We start from the raw sequence: 15,584 nt of genomic DNA, 5'->3' as shown, positions 1-15,584 counted from the left end.
CTCCAACAAAATAAAATTCACAGAGTCTTGCTTACAGTAAAATATCAGACATTTAACAAAATAGGAAAACAAGATCTATAACGAGATGAATCAGTTGGTCAAAATGACACATGATAGAATTAATCAAGGACATTTGGACAGTTATTATAACTGTATTCCATATATTCAAAAAGTTAACTAGGGAGCTGGGTGATGTAAAACTTAAGTTGAACTTCTTATTTTTTTTCCAAAGATTTAATTACTTGAGAGGCAGTTACAGAGAGAGGGAGAGACAGAGAGAGAGGTCTTCCATCCCCTGGTTCACCCCCTAAATGGCCACAATGGCTGGAGCTGGGCCAATCTGAAGCCAGGAGCTTCTTCAGGGTCTCCTACGTGGGTGTAGGATCCCCAGCAGTTGGGCCATCCTCCACTGCTTTCCCAGGCACAAGCAGAGAGCTGGATCAGAAGAGGAGCAGCTGGGACACAGATTGGCGCCCATATGGGATGCCAGTGCTGCAGGCAGAGGCTTAACCTATTACACAGCTCTGTGTCCACTCAGCTGAACGTCTACAGATGAAAACTACAGTGTCTCAGATGGAAAATACACTGGATGGAAAAATAGCAGATTAATCTTACAGAAGATTAGTGACTTTTAAGACATCAATAGAAACTACAAAATGAAACAAGGAAATTTTTTTTAAAAAAGGAATGAAAACTCATTGAATTGTGGGACAGCTTCAAGCAGCCTTATGGGTTTAATCAGAGCACCTAAAGAGATAGTATGATTAGGGAAAAAAATTGAATAAATAATGACCAAGATTTTTCCAAATTTGATGAAAACTATAAACTTGAGTTTCAAAAATCTTGTTGAATCCCAAGAACAATAGATATGAAGAAAAAATCTACATTAAGGCACGTGTTAATCAAGTATTCTAAATAATGATCAATAGAAAATTTTAGAAGCCAACCAAAGGAAAAACATTGCATAGAGGAAGAGTGAAGATAAAGATGAAGTCTTTGTCATTGGAAACAATGCAGGCAAAATACAACTAAGGAACACCTTAAAATTGAGAAAGAAAAAATTGTGACACTAACATTTTGAATACAGTGAAAATATATTTCAAAAACAAACCCAAAGTACTTTTTCAGAAATCATCAGTAGGGTCCCAGCAGCTTGGGTGGCAGTAGGAGCAGCAGCAGCCAGGCAGCCAAGCTTTATGAATGCTCTTGGTGCACTGTGGCCTGCAGGCACCCAGCACATAACCTCCCACTGCCAAACGCCAAAGAGGAAGGTTAGCTTGGCAGAAGGGGTGGTAAAAGAAGAGCCCAAGAGATCCGCAAGGTTCACAGCTAAACCTGCCCCTGCAAAAGTAGAAGCAAAGTCCAAAAAGGCAACCAGGAAGTAAAAGTTCTTGAACAAAAAAGTACAGACAAAAGGGAAGAGAGGAGCAAAATAAAAACAGGCCAAGGTGGCTAACCAAGAAACTAAAGATTTGCCTTCAGAAAATGGAGAAACTAAAAATAAGGAGAATCCAACTTCTGATGAAGCAGAAAAGAAAGAAACCATGTCTGATTAATATTAACTGTGTCTTATCAGTGGTTCCTGTCTCCCTTTTTGTATAGTCCAGAGGGTTATTTTATCAACTGCTTTGTAATTGCAAGTTTTTTAGTAACTCTAGAAACACTTTTATGGAGGAAAGCCTACTTCACCTTGTTTTTTAAGTGTAAATAGTTTTTTTAAGAGATGAAGTCATTTGCCAGTTGTTTATTTTTTGGTACAACCAGAAAATAGTGGAATACTGAATTATGGAAGACTTTGACTTTGTCCTGGGTGTCAGCTTAATATTCCATAGATGGGGGGTGTATACTATACATTAGTATACAAATATACTAAATGGGAATTTGGAGTCACAGTTGTGCATTTAATATGTCTTGAATATTTTCAGTTACTTGCATGTTGTTTAGTAGAATTGTTTCCTACAGAAAACCACTTCTTGTTCTCTAGAACTGTGTACACTCTGTAATATCTTTGGTTGTGACAGTCCAATTTTCCTAAATTTGTTAATGTACAAAGATTGAAAATTTGAGTATGTCATGTGTATGATATTAAATTGTGAATGGGTGAATTTATGTATAACAGCAACATTTGAAGATACTGATACTTGATATCCACTTAAGGAAGGGTTGCCTCCAGATTTGAAGCTGGAAAGTCACTAGAATAGCTTTAAAAAAGAATGACAGTTCATGCTTTTTAGATTTTGGAGTGGATATTCAGATTATGTACAAATTGGCCGGCGCGTGGCTTAACAGGCTAATCCTCCACCTTGCGGCGCCAGCACACCGGGTTCTAGTCCCGGTTGGGGCGCCGGATTCTATCCCGGTTGCCCCTCTTCCAGGCCAGCTCTCTGCTATAGCCAGGGAAGGCAGTGGAGGATGGCCCAAGTGCTTGGGCCCTGCACCCGCATGGGAGACCAGGAGAAGCACCTGGCTCCTGGCTTCGGATCAGCACGATGCACCGGCCGCAGCAGCCATTGAGGGGTGAACCAATGGCAAAAAGGAAGACCTTTCTCTCTGTCTCTCTCTCTCACTATCCCCTCTGCCTGTCAAAAAAAAAAAAAAGAATTATGTACAAATTGAAATGTCTGTACTATTTCTCAACATTAATAAATCTCAATTATGAACAACAACAAAAAAGAAATCACAGTAGACCCATACTATGAAAAATTTTTAGGGAAATCCTTTAGCTAGAAGGAAAATGGAGTTATGCAAAGGAATAAGAAATAGCAAAAATGGTGGTTATATAGTAAGTAAATATATAAGATTATTTTTCATGTTGTATTGGGATATATGTATAGTATATTTGTACAAAAATGTATTTTGGGACTTATAACATGTTTATCAGTAGACATTATAACAGTATGAGCTTGGGGGAAAGAAATAGTAATGCATTATTTTAAGACTCTTACACTATACATGAAATGGCATAATATCACTTGAAAGTAGTTTAATAAGTGGAAATATATACTGTGACCCTTAAAGTAATCAATAAAATAATAAAGAATTATAGCTAATAAGCAAAGGCAATAAAAATGTATCTTAAAAATACATAATCTGAACCAAGGTAGTAAAACAAAGGAGAAAATGAATACAGGACAAAACAAAAAACAAGAGGTAAATGTAAACCTATCTGTATTAGATGTAAATGCTTGAAAAAAGCCAAATTAAAAGAGATTTACAGATGAATTTTTTTAAGATTTATTTAGTTGAAAGAGTTACACACAGAAGGAGAAGCGGGGGGGGGGGGGGGGGTCCTTCCATCCATTGGTTCACTCCCCAATTGGCCACAACAGCTGGAGCTATACCACTCCGAAGCCAGGAGTTTCTTGCAGGTCTCCCACACAGGTGTACGGGCCCAAGGACTTGGGCCATCTTCTACTGCTTTTCCAGGCCAATGCAGAAAGCTTGATCAGAAGCGGAGCAGCCAGGACTCAAACCGGCACCCATATGGGGTGTCGGTACTTCAAGCAGCAGCTTTAACTATGCCACAGCGCCAGTAGATTGAATTTTTACAAGTAAGAACCTATTTGCAGCCTACTAGATATGCACTTTATTATTATTATTTTTTTTTTTTTTGACAGGCAGATTGGACAGTGAGAGAGAGAGACAGAGAGAAAGGTCTTCCTTTTTGCCGTTGGTTCACCCTCCAATGGCCGCCGCGGCTGGCGCGCTGAGGCCGGTGCACCGCACTGATCTGATGGCAGGAGCCAGGTGCTTCTCCTGGTCTCCCATGGGGTGCAGGGCCCAAGCAGTTGGGCCATCCTCCACTGCACTCCCTGGCCACAGCAGAGAGCTGGCCTGGAAGAGGGGCAACTGGGACAGAATCTGGCGCCCCGACCGGGACTAGAACCCAGTGTGCCGGCGCCGCAAGGCAGAGGATTAGCCTAGTGAGCTGCGGCGCTGGCTAGATATGCACTTTAAATATAAGGACACTAATACTTTAAAATGATTTAAAAAAATACTGTGTTAATGCAGACAATGTTAGTATCAGACAAATTTCAGAGCAAATATTATTACCAGTGATAAAAATGGTTATTTTGTAATCATAAAGATGTGAATTTATCAAAAGGATCATGTTTCTTGATCTAATAGAGTTTCCAAATACATGAGCAAACTTGATAGGATTGCAGGGAGAAATAAATCCTCAGTGAACATGGAAGATGTCAAATATGCCTGTCTTGATAATTGATAGAATAATTACACAAAAATTAGGATGATTATAAAAGATTTCAACCACCATATCAAACAACTTGACCTAAATGACTTTTTTTGGTAAAGATTTATTTATTTATTTGGAAGGCAGAGTTACTGAGAAGCAGAGTCAGAGATGTCTTCCATCCACAGGTTCACTCCCCAGATGGCTGCAAAAGCTGGAGCTGGGCCGATCTGGAGCCAGGAGCTTCTTCCGGATCTCCCACGCAGGTGCAGGCCCAAGCACTTTGGTCATCTTCTACTGCTTTCTCAGGTCATAGCAGAGAGCTGGTTCAGAAGTGGAGCAGCCAGGACTGGAACCAAGCCCATTTTGGATGCTGGCACTGCAGGTGGCAGCTTTACCCGCTAGGCCACAGCACTGGCCCCCTGAATGACATTTTTAGGACATTCTATCAAAAGACAGCAGAATATACATTCTTTTCAAATGCAAATGGATCATTACAAAAAGGCCATATCCTGGGCCATAAAACATGTCTCAATAAACTTAAAAGGATTTTTGTACTAGAAAGTGTGTCTTGTGACCTGAGTAGAATTTGTTGGAAACTGGTACCAAGAAGATCTCTAAAATGGCCCCAAATATGGGGAAACAATACATTTAAATAAGCCGCAAGACATCAAATGTGAAATTAGAAATCATTTATAATTGAATGGAAATTCAAATACAACATGAGAATTTCTGGTAGGCATCTTAATTAAAACTTTACTTAGAGGAAAATTTATCTCATTAATTCTTACATTAGAACAGAAGAAAATTCTCAAATCATTGACCTCTGCTTCCACCTTCAGAAGCTAAGGAAAGGGAAGTTAAACTCTAAGCAGAAGAAATAAAATTTGAAATAGAAATGAATAAAATAGTAAATGAAAAGAGTAGAGAAAATAAATGATTCCACAGAATTGTTCTTTTGGAAGATTAATGACATTAATAAGCCTGTAACGAGTTATTAGGTAAGAAAAAGAATACAAATGATCAATATCCAGGATTACAGGGTAACATTACAGTGTTTGCACAAAGGAATAATATGAACAACTTAATGCTTCTAACTTTAGCAACTTAGATGGAGTGGACAAATTCTTTGAAAGACACAAACTACCAAAATTCACTAAAGAAACAATAGATAACCCTGTTTACACCCTAGATAGTTGTAAAGCAAATTGAATTTATAACAAAATCTTCCTGCAAAGAAAACCTCAGGTCTGGATGCCTTATTCACTTAAATTCTACTAAACATTTAGGGAAGAAATAATAATCTAAGAAGACTAGAAAGTTGAAGAGAAGAATGGGGCTGGCACTGTGAAGTAGCGGATAAGGCCATTGCCTGCAGTGCCAGCATCCCATATGGGCACCGGTTTGACTCCCGGCTGCTCCACTTCCAATTCCAGCTCTCCACTATTGCCTGGGAAAGCCGTGGAGGATGGTCTAATCCTTGGGCCCCTGCACCCACATGGGAGACTTGGAAGAATCTCCTGGCTCCTAGCTTCGGATCGGCACAGCTCCGGCCGTTGCAGTCAATTAGGGATTGAACCAGCGGATGGAAAACCTCTCTCTCTCTCTCTGCCTTTCCTACTCTCTGTGTAACTCTGACTTTCAAATAAATTAATTAAAGAAAATTAAGGAAATATTTCCCACCTCATTCTGTGAGGTTAGCTTTACAATAGTACCAATGCCAAAGACATGATAAAAGAAAACCACTCATATTTATTAAAGTAGATGCAAACATTGTAAACAAAGTTTTAGTGAATTAAATCCAACAATGTATTAAAAGGTTAGTCCATCATTAATTAGTTAGATTTATCTCAGAAATTCAGGACTGGTGTATAATTAAAGTCAATCAATGTAACATATTAAACTGAAAAAAGCTGTATCAATAGATAAAGAAGTTTTGACAAAATCTAAAACCTGCTCCTGAGCAAAATAATGGGGAAACTTCCTCAGCGTATTGAAGGGCAACTAGTAGAATCCTACCACTATCATTATACTTGTTAGTAAAATTTCATAGTCAACCTGTATGATCAGGAACAAGACAAGGATGTCTACTCTTACCCAATTCTACTTAACATTGTACTAGAAGTTCTAGCTAGTAAGGTGTTCTATGGAAAAAAAAAAAAGAACCCATAACAGAAAATAATAAGTGAAGCTTTCTGTCTTTGGTGATAACACTGTTATCCATGTAGAAAAACTGACAAAATATACAAAGGAACTTTTAAAATTGAATTTAAAAGAGTAGTTAGAAACAAAATTAATTTAAAAATATAAATTGAATTTTTATATCCATTAGTAACACTTAAATTTTAAAAATTAATTGCAATTTACATTAGCATAGAAAATATAAAATATGCAATTTAATGTTAAATCTGAAGATACAAAAGACCTATTCACTGAAAATTATAAGACATTTAAGAGTGAAATAATATATAAGTAAAGGATATACTGGGTAGTATATTTTTTTAAGGTTTTATTTATTTGAGAGGTAGAGTTAGAGAGGGAAAGAGAGAGAGAAAGGTCTTCCATCCCTGGTTCACTCCCCAAATGGCTGCAATGGCTGGAGCTAGGCTGAAGCCAGGAGCCAGGAGCTTCTGCCAGATCTCTCATGTGGGTACAGGCTCCCAAGCACTTGGGCCATCTTCCACTGCTTTCCCAGGCCGTAAGGAGAGAGCTAGATTGGAGGAGGAGCAGCAGCCAGGACAGGAACCCAGCGTCCATATGGAATGCTGGTACCATAGGGGGAGGCTCAGCCTACTGTGCCACAGCGCTGGCCCCACTGTGTAGTATATCTTAAATAAAACCAATGAGAGTCCTGTTGTAGACCTTGCAGAGCTGATTGTACAATTTGTAAGAAAATCAAAGGATTCAAAATAGCCTAACCAGTTTTGAAAAATGAAGCATGATTGGAGAACTACAGTAATTTTAAGACATTTATAAAGCTACAGTAATTAAAACAATATTTATTAAAACATTTGTTTGTCTTTGATGGAACAGAATAGAGTCAGAAATAGACTTACACATATATAGGTAGTTGATTCTCATTGGAAATGAAAGATCATTCATTGGGGAAAGGAACTTATAAAAATGTTGATGGAACAATTGGCTATCAGTATGCAAAGGAAATAATTTTTGATCTATACCTTTCATCATATATAAAAATTAACTCAAAATACATGAAGACCTAAATGTAAAATCTATAATATACAGCTTCTTGAAGAAAAATATAAAACCTTTTTGATCTTGGATTGAATGAATCTTTCCTAGGTTCTTTGTTATGACATCCAAATTTAAATCTATAAAATAATAAATTGTTGGGGCTGGTGCTGTGGCGTAGTGGGTAAAGCCACTGCCTGCAGTACCAGAATCCCATATGGGCACCGGTTTGAGTCCCTGCTCCTCTACTTCCGATCTAGCTCTCTGATATGGCCTGGGAAAGCAGTACAAGATGGTCCAAGTGCTTGAGCCCCTGCACCCACATGGGAGACCTGGTAGAAGCTCCTGGCTCCTTAGCTTCAGATTGGCGCAGCTCTGGCCATTGCGGCTAATTGAGGAGTGAACCAATGGATAGAAGACCTTTCTCTCTTTCTGTTTCTCCTTCTCTCTCTCTTTGTAACTCTTTCAAATAAATGAATCTTTTAAAAACTAATAAATTGTTTAGACTTAAATTAGACTTCATCAAGATGTAAAAGTCTTCTTTAAAACACACTTTTGATGAAATAAAAAGTTAATTGGGAGAAAGTTTTTACAAAGCAGAAATTTAATAACTGCCAATTTGAAAAATAGGTAAAAGATGAGGACATTTCATGAAAGAATATATAAGCAAATAAACACATGAAAAGATGTTCAGTAGAGAAACCACTATATCCCTGCTTAATGACTGAAATTTAAAGCTCTGTTCCAAGTGTTGACAAAGACGTGAAAGGAACTGATCTCTCAATCACTGCTGGTGGGAATATAACACAGTACATTTACTTTGGAAAATAGTTTGGTGGTTTATTAACAAGCTAAACAAACTATGATATTATATCCACTCCTTTCCTAGTTATTTGCCCAACAGAAATGACAGTATCCATACAAAAATTTATACACAAATGCTCATGACAACTTTATTTGTAATAGCCAAGGACTAGAAACAACTTAAATGTCCATCCAACGTAAATAAGCTGGTATATACATAAAGTAGAATACTAAATGGCAATAAACAGAAATGGATTATTCAGTACAACACAACACTGGTGAATGTAAAAATAATTATGCCAGCTAAAGAAACCAAGCAAAAGAAGTATAGAATGATTCCATTTATATAAAATTCAAGAAATTACAAAGTAATTTTTAAAACTAGACAACAGATCAATGGTCAGCAGGGGATTGGAGGTTTGGGGAGCTGGAGGAGGGACTTCCTTTGAAAGATGATGGATATATTCCTTATTTGTATTGGTGAAACACATTAAACTGATCAAATTGTATGCACTAAATATGTGCAGCTTGTTATATATCAGTCATATTGTAATAAAACTATTAAAAAACTAAAATCAGGACTTAGTGTTTTAATTTGGAGTAAAATAAAAAGTATAGTCAGGTATGACACTATATTGGGAGATGTGACAGACTGGTATGTGGAATTATAAGCAGCTGATTTTGTGAGACGTTTGATGAATTCAGTATTGGTTATGCTGAGCATGGGTAGTTCAGGTAGTAAAATAAGTTTTGTACAAAAACTTGTACACAAATGTTCATAGCAGCTTTGTGATAGCCAAGAACTAGGAATGACTTTAATGTCCATCAATAGATAAACTGGCTTATGGAAGAGATCTTGCCTAGAATTACAGATTTACAGATTAGCAGTTTACAAGAGATAGTTTAAAACATGAGAAAAGATGAGAACAGTGGGAAATTTGAATAGTTTGAGGGGGGAAAATGGATTGAAAGTGGAGCCCTGGGGAATAATTCTTTTGGGGATATTTAAGGATAATAAGTGCATGAAGAAGACAAACAGTGGTCATAAATGTGTATGTAGAGGAGTAATGGTGAGACCAGAACATTGGACCACAGAAGCTAACTAAGTAGAGTAACAGGTCTCGGAAAATAAGCACTGAGTGATAGATATATAAGGGAAGAGTTCATAGCACATTATCTTTTAATTCCATATTTCTGCAAACTTAATGAAAAACTATATGTGACAATTGGAAAGTAAATTGATGAACTTACCAGGGGAATTATAGTAAACTAGTAAGGGAAAAAGCTGCAGTAACTTGAAAAATGAGTGGGAGATGAGGAAGTGGAGACAGGGAAGTTTGAATTAGAAGAGAAACAGGACAGTCTAGAGAGGATTTTTTAAGATTAGGAAAGTAAACATTTAAAAGCATCTTAACAAGTATAATATATAAGGTCTTTGTGGAATATGAAGTGAAGATTTCTATCAAATTGGGATATGGATGTCTCTAAGGTGTTTTGAGCCTATTTTTCACCTAAGTTGAATGTGGAATGATGTGGAATGATACAGGGAAAGGAGTGAGCAATAGGAAGAAGAGCCGTGCAATAGCTGAAGAGCCAAGGTGACAGAACAGGTATCAGAAAGATTCCCAGGTATTTTGATTGGATGATTTGAACTCTTGAGATTTGAACTTGAGATTTTTAAATTTAGGACAGACACTGACTTTTTTTCTTATAAAATTGTTTTAGTCACTACTAATTTTCAAAAAACTGAAAACATGACTCTTACGCAGTTAGAAAATTTAGCCAGACAAAAATTTTATTCAACTCAGTAATTAATGAGTAATTAATGTTTATATATGTTCAAAGGAGAATTTGTCAAGGGAATGTAGAAATGAATTTGTTAGATTAAAACAATTTTACTAATAGAAAAAAATTTTGTTTATGAAGCAATATATAGTAGGTTTTACAATTGTGTTTTGTATTGAACAGAAATCATTTGCATTATCTACTTGCCCTCAGAATCATTGTCATTGTCCATTTTCTCCTAGTCTACATCTGTTTTTACAGAATTATAAAATGTCTTAATAGTAAGTAGAAAGAGATACCACATACTTCTTAAGGGGATTTAGTGAAAAGACACTCTGACTAACTCCTTTTTAGGAAATTTTTCTTGACATCATTAATGCAAGATGAAGTTGCCAGTATAATGAAGGAACAACTAAAGGAAATATAAAGCTTCTCCTTTATATTTAGTACATGATCTTCATGTATCATTTAGCAACCAACCCTGCATTATGTTAGGATTTTCTCCTATTGTTGCCTTGATTTACCTGTTACTTAACATTTTGCACATTTATCTTTCCTTCTCAATTTGATTGCAAGTTTCTATGAAGAGATGGCCTTTGGCTATTTTGTTTTTTCTGTTGTACCTAGCATGATACCTTGCACACAGTAGGAATTCAGCAAATATTAGCTTACTTAATACGATATATTCTTGGAACCAAGCTATATATTTACAACATTGACTATCTTTTTGGATCAGGCCATAATCAGCTATCAGATTAGTGAATCTTATTTTAAATTTGGTGTGATACCTGTGCATCAGTTAGTAATGATACTTTTTTTTTCTATTAGTGGTGATTTACTCAGAATAGAAGGAAAAATCTTGCATTCAATTTTAGATGAAGTTGTCTTCAAGCTGTTATCAACTCCTAGTTCAATCATAAGAAGTACTGCTACAAAACTCCTGCTGTTGATGGTTGAATCCCATCAGGAAATTTTGATTTTACTGAGACTAAGTGCCTGCTACAAAGGTAGTACATACATTCATTTTTTTCTTGGGATTCTCAAAAATAAAATTTATATTGATGGCTTATGAATAACAGTATGAATAACAGTTACAATATTTCAAAATGTTAATAGCAATTCAGAAAATGTTTAATCAAGTTAACTTTATGACTCAAAAGATGGCTTGTGGTTCTTTGCTGATGGAGTTACAATAAATATTTACTCCCTCTCCGACAAAAAGTTCTGTGTTGAATATACCATATAAAAAGATCCATGACCTTATCAAAATTAGCTTTAGTGGAGAAAATAGAACCGTACCTAAGAGGTTGATAGCTCCTTTGATCTTTATATCAGTTAATATATTATTCTTCAACTTCTACACTGCCTTTCCTCAACAACAAAAAGCAGTAAAAAATTCTGTTTTGCCTCCAAAATCAAAACTTGTGAATTGAGAAGTTAGAAATTTTATTTACTTTAATTTGAAAGTGCTTCTATCGACTGGTTCACTCCAGGTGCCCACAACCTCACAAGACTGGGCCAGACCAAGGCTGGGAGATGAGTCTTCCTTGTGTGAGTCCACATTGGTAGAAAGCTGGAATTGGGTGCAGAGTTGACACGCCAATACAGGATTCGGGCATTTTAACCAGTTTCTTAGACAACTAATCCAAATGCCAGACCCCAAAAGGCAGAAATTTTGATGATAAAAGCACTCAGTGGATCGCTATTCTCATGTAATAGCTTTTGTTTATTTATTACGTATCAGACAGTATTCTGTTGTATATCTTACATGTATTAAAATATTTCATCTTAGGGGCTGGCACTGTGGCACAGCAAATTAAGCTGCAGTCTGTGGTGCCAGCATCCCATATGAGTGCTGGTTGGAGTTCTGCCTGCTCCACTTTTGATCCAGGTCACTGCTAAAATGCCTGGGAAAGCAGCAGAAAATATCACAAGTCCATTGAAGACTCAGATGGAAATCCAGGCTCCTGGCTTTGGCCTGGCCCAGCCCAGCCCTGGCCATTCTGGCCATTTGGGGAGCAACCAACAGATGGAAGATCACTCTGTAACTCTACCTTTCAAATAAATATATCTCATAAAAATTAATCTTTATAACAACCCTATTTAATAGATAATCATTACCTTGTTTTATAAATACGGAAAAAAGCATGGGAAAATTAGGTAATTTATCCAAGATTATACATTGTGGTCTTTTTAAATTCATATTTATTTTTATTTTATTTAAAAGGAAGAGAGAGACAAACATAAATCTATCTGCTAATTTATTCTCAAAATGCCTGCAATAGCCCGTGCTGGGCCTGGCTGAGGCTAGGAGCCTGGAACTGATTCTAGGTCTCCCATGTGTGTGGTAGGAACCCTGCTACTAAACCACCACCTGTTGCTTCCAGGGTATATATTAGCCAGAAGATAGAATTGGGAACAGAACTGAGACTGGAACTGGGAGCGGAACTCCGACATGAGATAATGTGCATCTTGTAAGAAGAGAGGGAGAGTAATTGCTGGAAGTAGAAATCTAACTGAAACTGTGTCAGATACACATTTTTCAAAGCTACAGTCAGATTCCTACAGAAGTATGAATGTCTCACAAAGTTCATTAAAAGTAATTTTACCTTAATACTTACCTTTTTTATTGACTCAATAACAGAACTTACTCAAAAGATACTTAATAGTTATTAATATTGCTTACTGCTGAAAACTTAGTCTTGAGGAGACTATAGGTCTTCAAGAAGTTCATGGAAAATGTATATTATGAAAAAAAACTATGCATGGATTTCTAAAATGTTTTATACCAAAATAAACATCTTTTAGTCCCATTTTCTCTTAAACTTTTGAAATGCCCTTGTATAAGGCATGGAAAAATCCATGTAGTGTCTTTCCTACTTGTACACTGCTATTTTTACCTTATTTATATTAACCATGTACATTATAATATGTCATACCAATATGCCCTGAGTGTAGTACTATGTGTCTTTTACCATGTGTTATTTTGGGATGAAAATTCAGTATCCTTGTGTTATATAATTTCTATAATATTTGCTAAAGAACTCATTGATTTGCCTCAAATTATATGTTACTGTATATTTTATGTAATAATAACTTGAATAATTACAACATGCTAAATGCTTCCATTGGTAGGTATTTATTGGGTATGCATTCATAATAATTTATCTTTTTTAAATGTTCCAGTATAATGTGTTTGTGTTCAAAGAGAAAAAATAGTTTATCTCTGAATTACCATTAATTACTAATACTAATAGTTACATCTTTGTTTATTGTATTTCAGGACTCAGAAATCTGCTAAACAAACAGGAAAGTGGGACAGAATTTAGTCAACAACTTAGTCAGCTCGTTGACCTTTTAAGCCCTAAGATCTATAAAGAAGTGGAAGAACAGGTATTAAGTTGCAAAAATAATTTGCGTGATATTTGTTAACTGTATTAAACTTCAGTATTCCTTAAGTATACCGCAGTTTCTATTTATATGTTAAGCAAAATGCTTCCCCCAAAATAGAGATATCTTTCAAATTTTCTCTCACCATTTAGCCTACCCTTAAGCATAATTTTCTGTTTATAGATATCATCACCTCATTTTTTTCAGAATTTTTCATGAAATCCCCAACTCTAACATTTATTTTCTTTTATCTGTAAGCTATTTAAATATTTTTCATTGTTTTTTCCAAAAAAAAGTCTAAAATTGTAGCAAACTGCATATATAGTCACCTGTAGTCTACTTATTCTTTAAGATATAACAATAATGGTTTTTACCTCCATACAAGGAATTTTATGAATAAACCTTACTCATTAGTATGAGGAAGTTGTTATTTTATCATTCTTTCTCTGGTATACTTAAAGTGATGTCTCCAGATAGCACATTCCAATAGGTAGAAGCAGATAGCTTTCTGATTCCCAGAAAAAAACTTAAATACAGAAAACAGACTTAAATGTAAAATAGCTAAGGATGTTTTTAATTTAAAAAGAAATGGGGACATATCCAAAATTCCAAACCAAAATGATCATAAATTTGAAAATAGAAGCAAGAATCATGAAAAGAAGTCTAGTTAGAAGGAAGAAGGAGAGAATCTGGAAAAAAGAGCACACAGAAGGGGAATTCCCTCTTTCTGTTTATGAACCTTCACAAGTCTTAGACCAATCTCAAAACTATACATGTGCTGGACAGACACAAGACAGCATACCAAAAGCTCACAGAATTAAACAGATTGGAACAACCACTCACAAAAGATCAACAGAGCTTATAGTCCGAACCTAATAAGGTTGATTGTAATTAAATAGAAACATTAACTTGTTAGCTCAAAATAGATTATGAATGGTTAGGCAGAACTATGAAATCTTTGCAATCTAGACATGTGATTAGTCAGGGAGAAATTTGGAATTAACTAGACCATGTTCAGACATTGCCTGAATCTAACATACCCACCTTAGGGAAGTGTAGTTTAGTATTCTTAGACCTTCTCTGTGCAGGGTCTATTAAGTTAATGTTGCCTCCTACCCATCTTGTTAAGAGTTGGAGAGTAATACTTGACCTGGCCTGGTATTTTCAGAAGTCCGCTTTTTTTTTTTTTTTTAAATTTTTATTTAACAAATATAAATTTCCAAAGTACAGCCTATGGATTACAGTGGCTTTTTCCCCCCCATAATTTCCCTCACACCTGCAACCCTCCCCTCTCCCACACTCTCTCCCCTTCCATTCACACCAAGATTCATTTTCAATTATCTTTATATACAGAAGATTGATTTAGTTATATACTAAGTAAAGATATCAACAGACTGCACCGCACAGACACACAAAGTGTAAAGTACTGTTTAAGTACTAGTTATAGCATTAATTCACGTTGTACAACACATTAAGGACAGAGATCCTACATGAGGAGTAAGTGCACAGTGACTCCTGTTGTTGACTTAACAATTGACACTCTTGTGTATGGTGTCAGTAATCACCCTAGGTTCTTGTCATGAGTTGCGAAGGCTATGGAAGCCTTTTGAGTTTGTCAATTCTGATCTTATTTAGAGAAGGTCATAGTCAAAGTGGAAATTCTCTCCTCCCTTCAGAGAAAGGTACCTCCTTCTTTGATGACCTGTTCTTTCCACTGGGATCTCACTCGCAGAGATCTTTCATTTAGGTCAGGGTTTTTTTTTTTTTTTTTTTGCCAGAGTGTCTTGGCTTTCCATGCCTGCAATACTCTCATGGGCTCTTCAGCCGGATCCAAGTGCCTCAAGGGCTGATTCTGAGGCCAGAGTGCTGTTTAGGACATCTGCCATTCTATGAGTCTGCTGTGTATCCCGCTTCCCATGTTGGATCGTTCTCTCTTTTTTAATTCTATCAGTTAGTATTAGCAGACACTAGTCTTGTTATGTGATCCCTTTAACTCTTAATCCTATCATTATGATCAATTGTGAACTGAAACTGATCACTTTGAGAAGTCTGCTTTTTAAAAAGTCTCCTATAGATGTCTCTAAATTATTTCTGGCATTTAATTTCAGAAACTACATCAAGCAGCTTGCTTGATTCAAGCTTATTGGAAAGGTTACCAAACTAGAAAGAGAATGAAGAAGCTTCCATCTGCTGTGATTGCTTTGCAGAGGAGTTTCAGGTA

At 36.2% G+C, this 15,584-nt stretch overlaps 1 protein-coding gene and 1 pseudogene across 3 annotated transcripts in view; both read left to right on the top strand.

The window, feature by feature from the left end:
- Positions 1 to 15,584, top strand: part of IQCB1 (IQ motif containing B1) — a 64,266-nt gene that overhangs the window by 24,570 nt on the left and 24,112 nt on the right. For all 3 annotated transcript variants that reach the window (XM_062208831.1, XM_062208820.1, XM_062208828.1), the window contains 3 exons: positions 10,802 to 10,980; positions 13,257 to 13,366; positions 15,472 to 15,581. In XM_062208831.1, coding sequence (XP_062064815.1) covers positions 10,802 to 10,980; positions 13,257 to 13,366; positions 15,472 to 15,581 — 399 coding nt within the window. The remainder of the gene's footprint in view (positions 1 to 10,801; positions 10,981 to 13,256; positions 13,367 to 15,471; positions 15,582 to 15,584) is intronic.
- LOC133748299 (non-histone chromosomal protein HMG-14-like) lies at positions 34 to 2,256 on the top strand (annotated as a pseudogene).

This window comes from Lepus europaeus, chromosome 2 (assembly GCF_033115175.1).
Source record: "Lepus europaeus isolate LE1 chromosome 2, mLepTim1.pri, whole genome shotgun sequence".
Classification (NCBI taxonomy): domain Eukaryota; kingdom Metazoa; phylum Chordata; class Mammalia; order Lagomorpha; family Leporidae; genus Lepus; species Lepus europaeus.
This window is presented reverse-complemented; position numbering and strand designations above follow the sequence as displayed.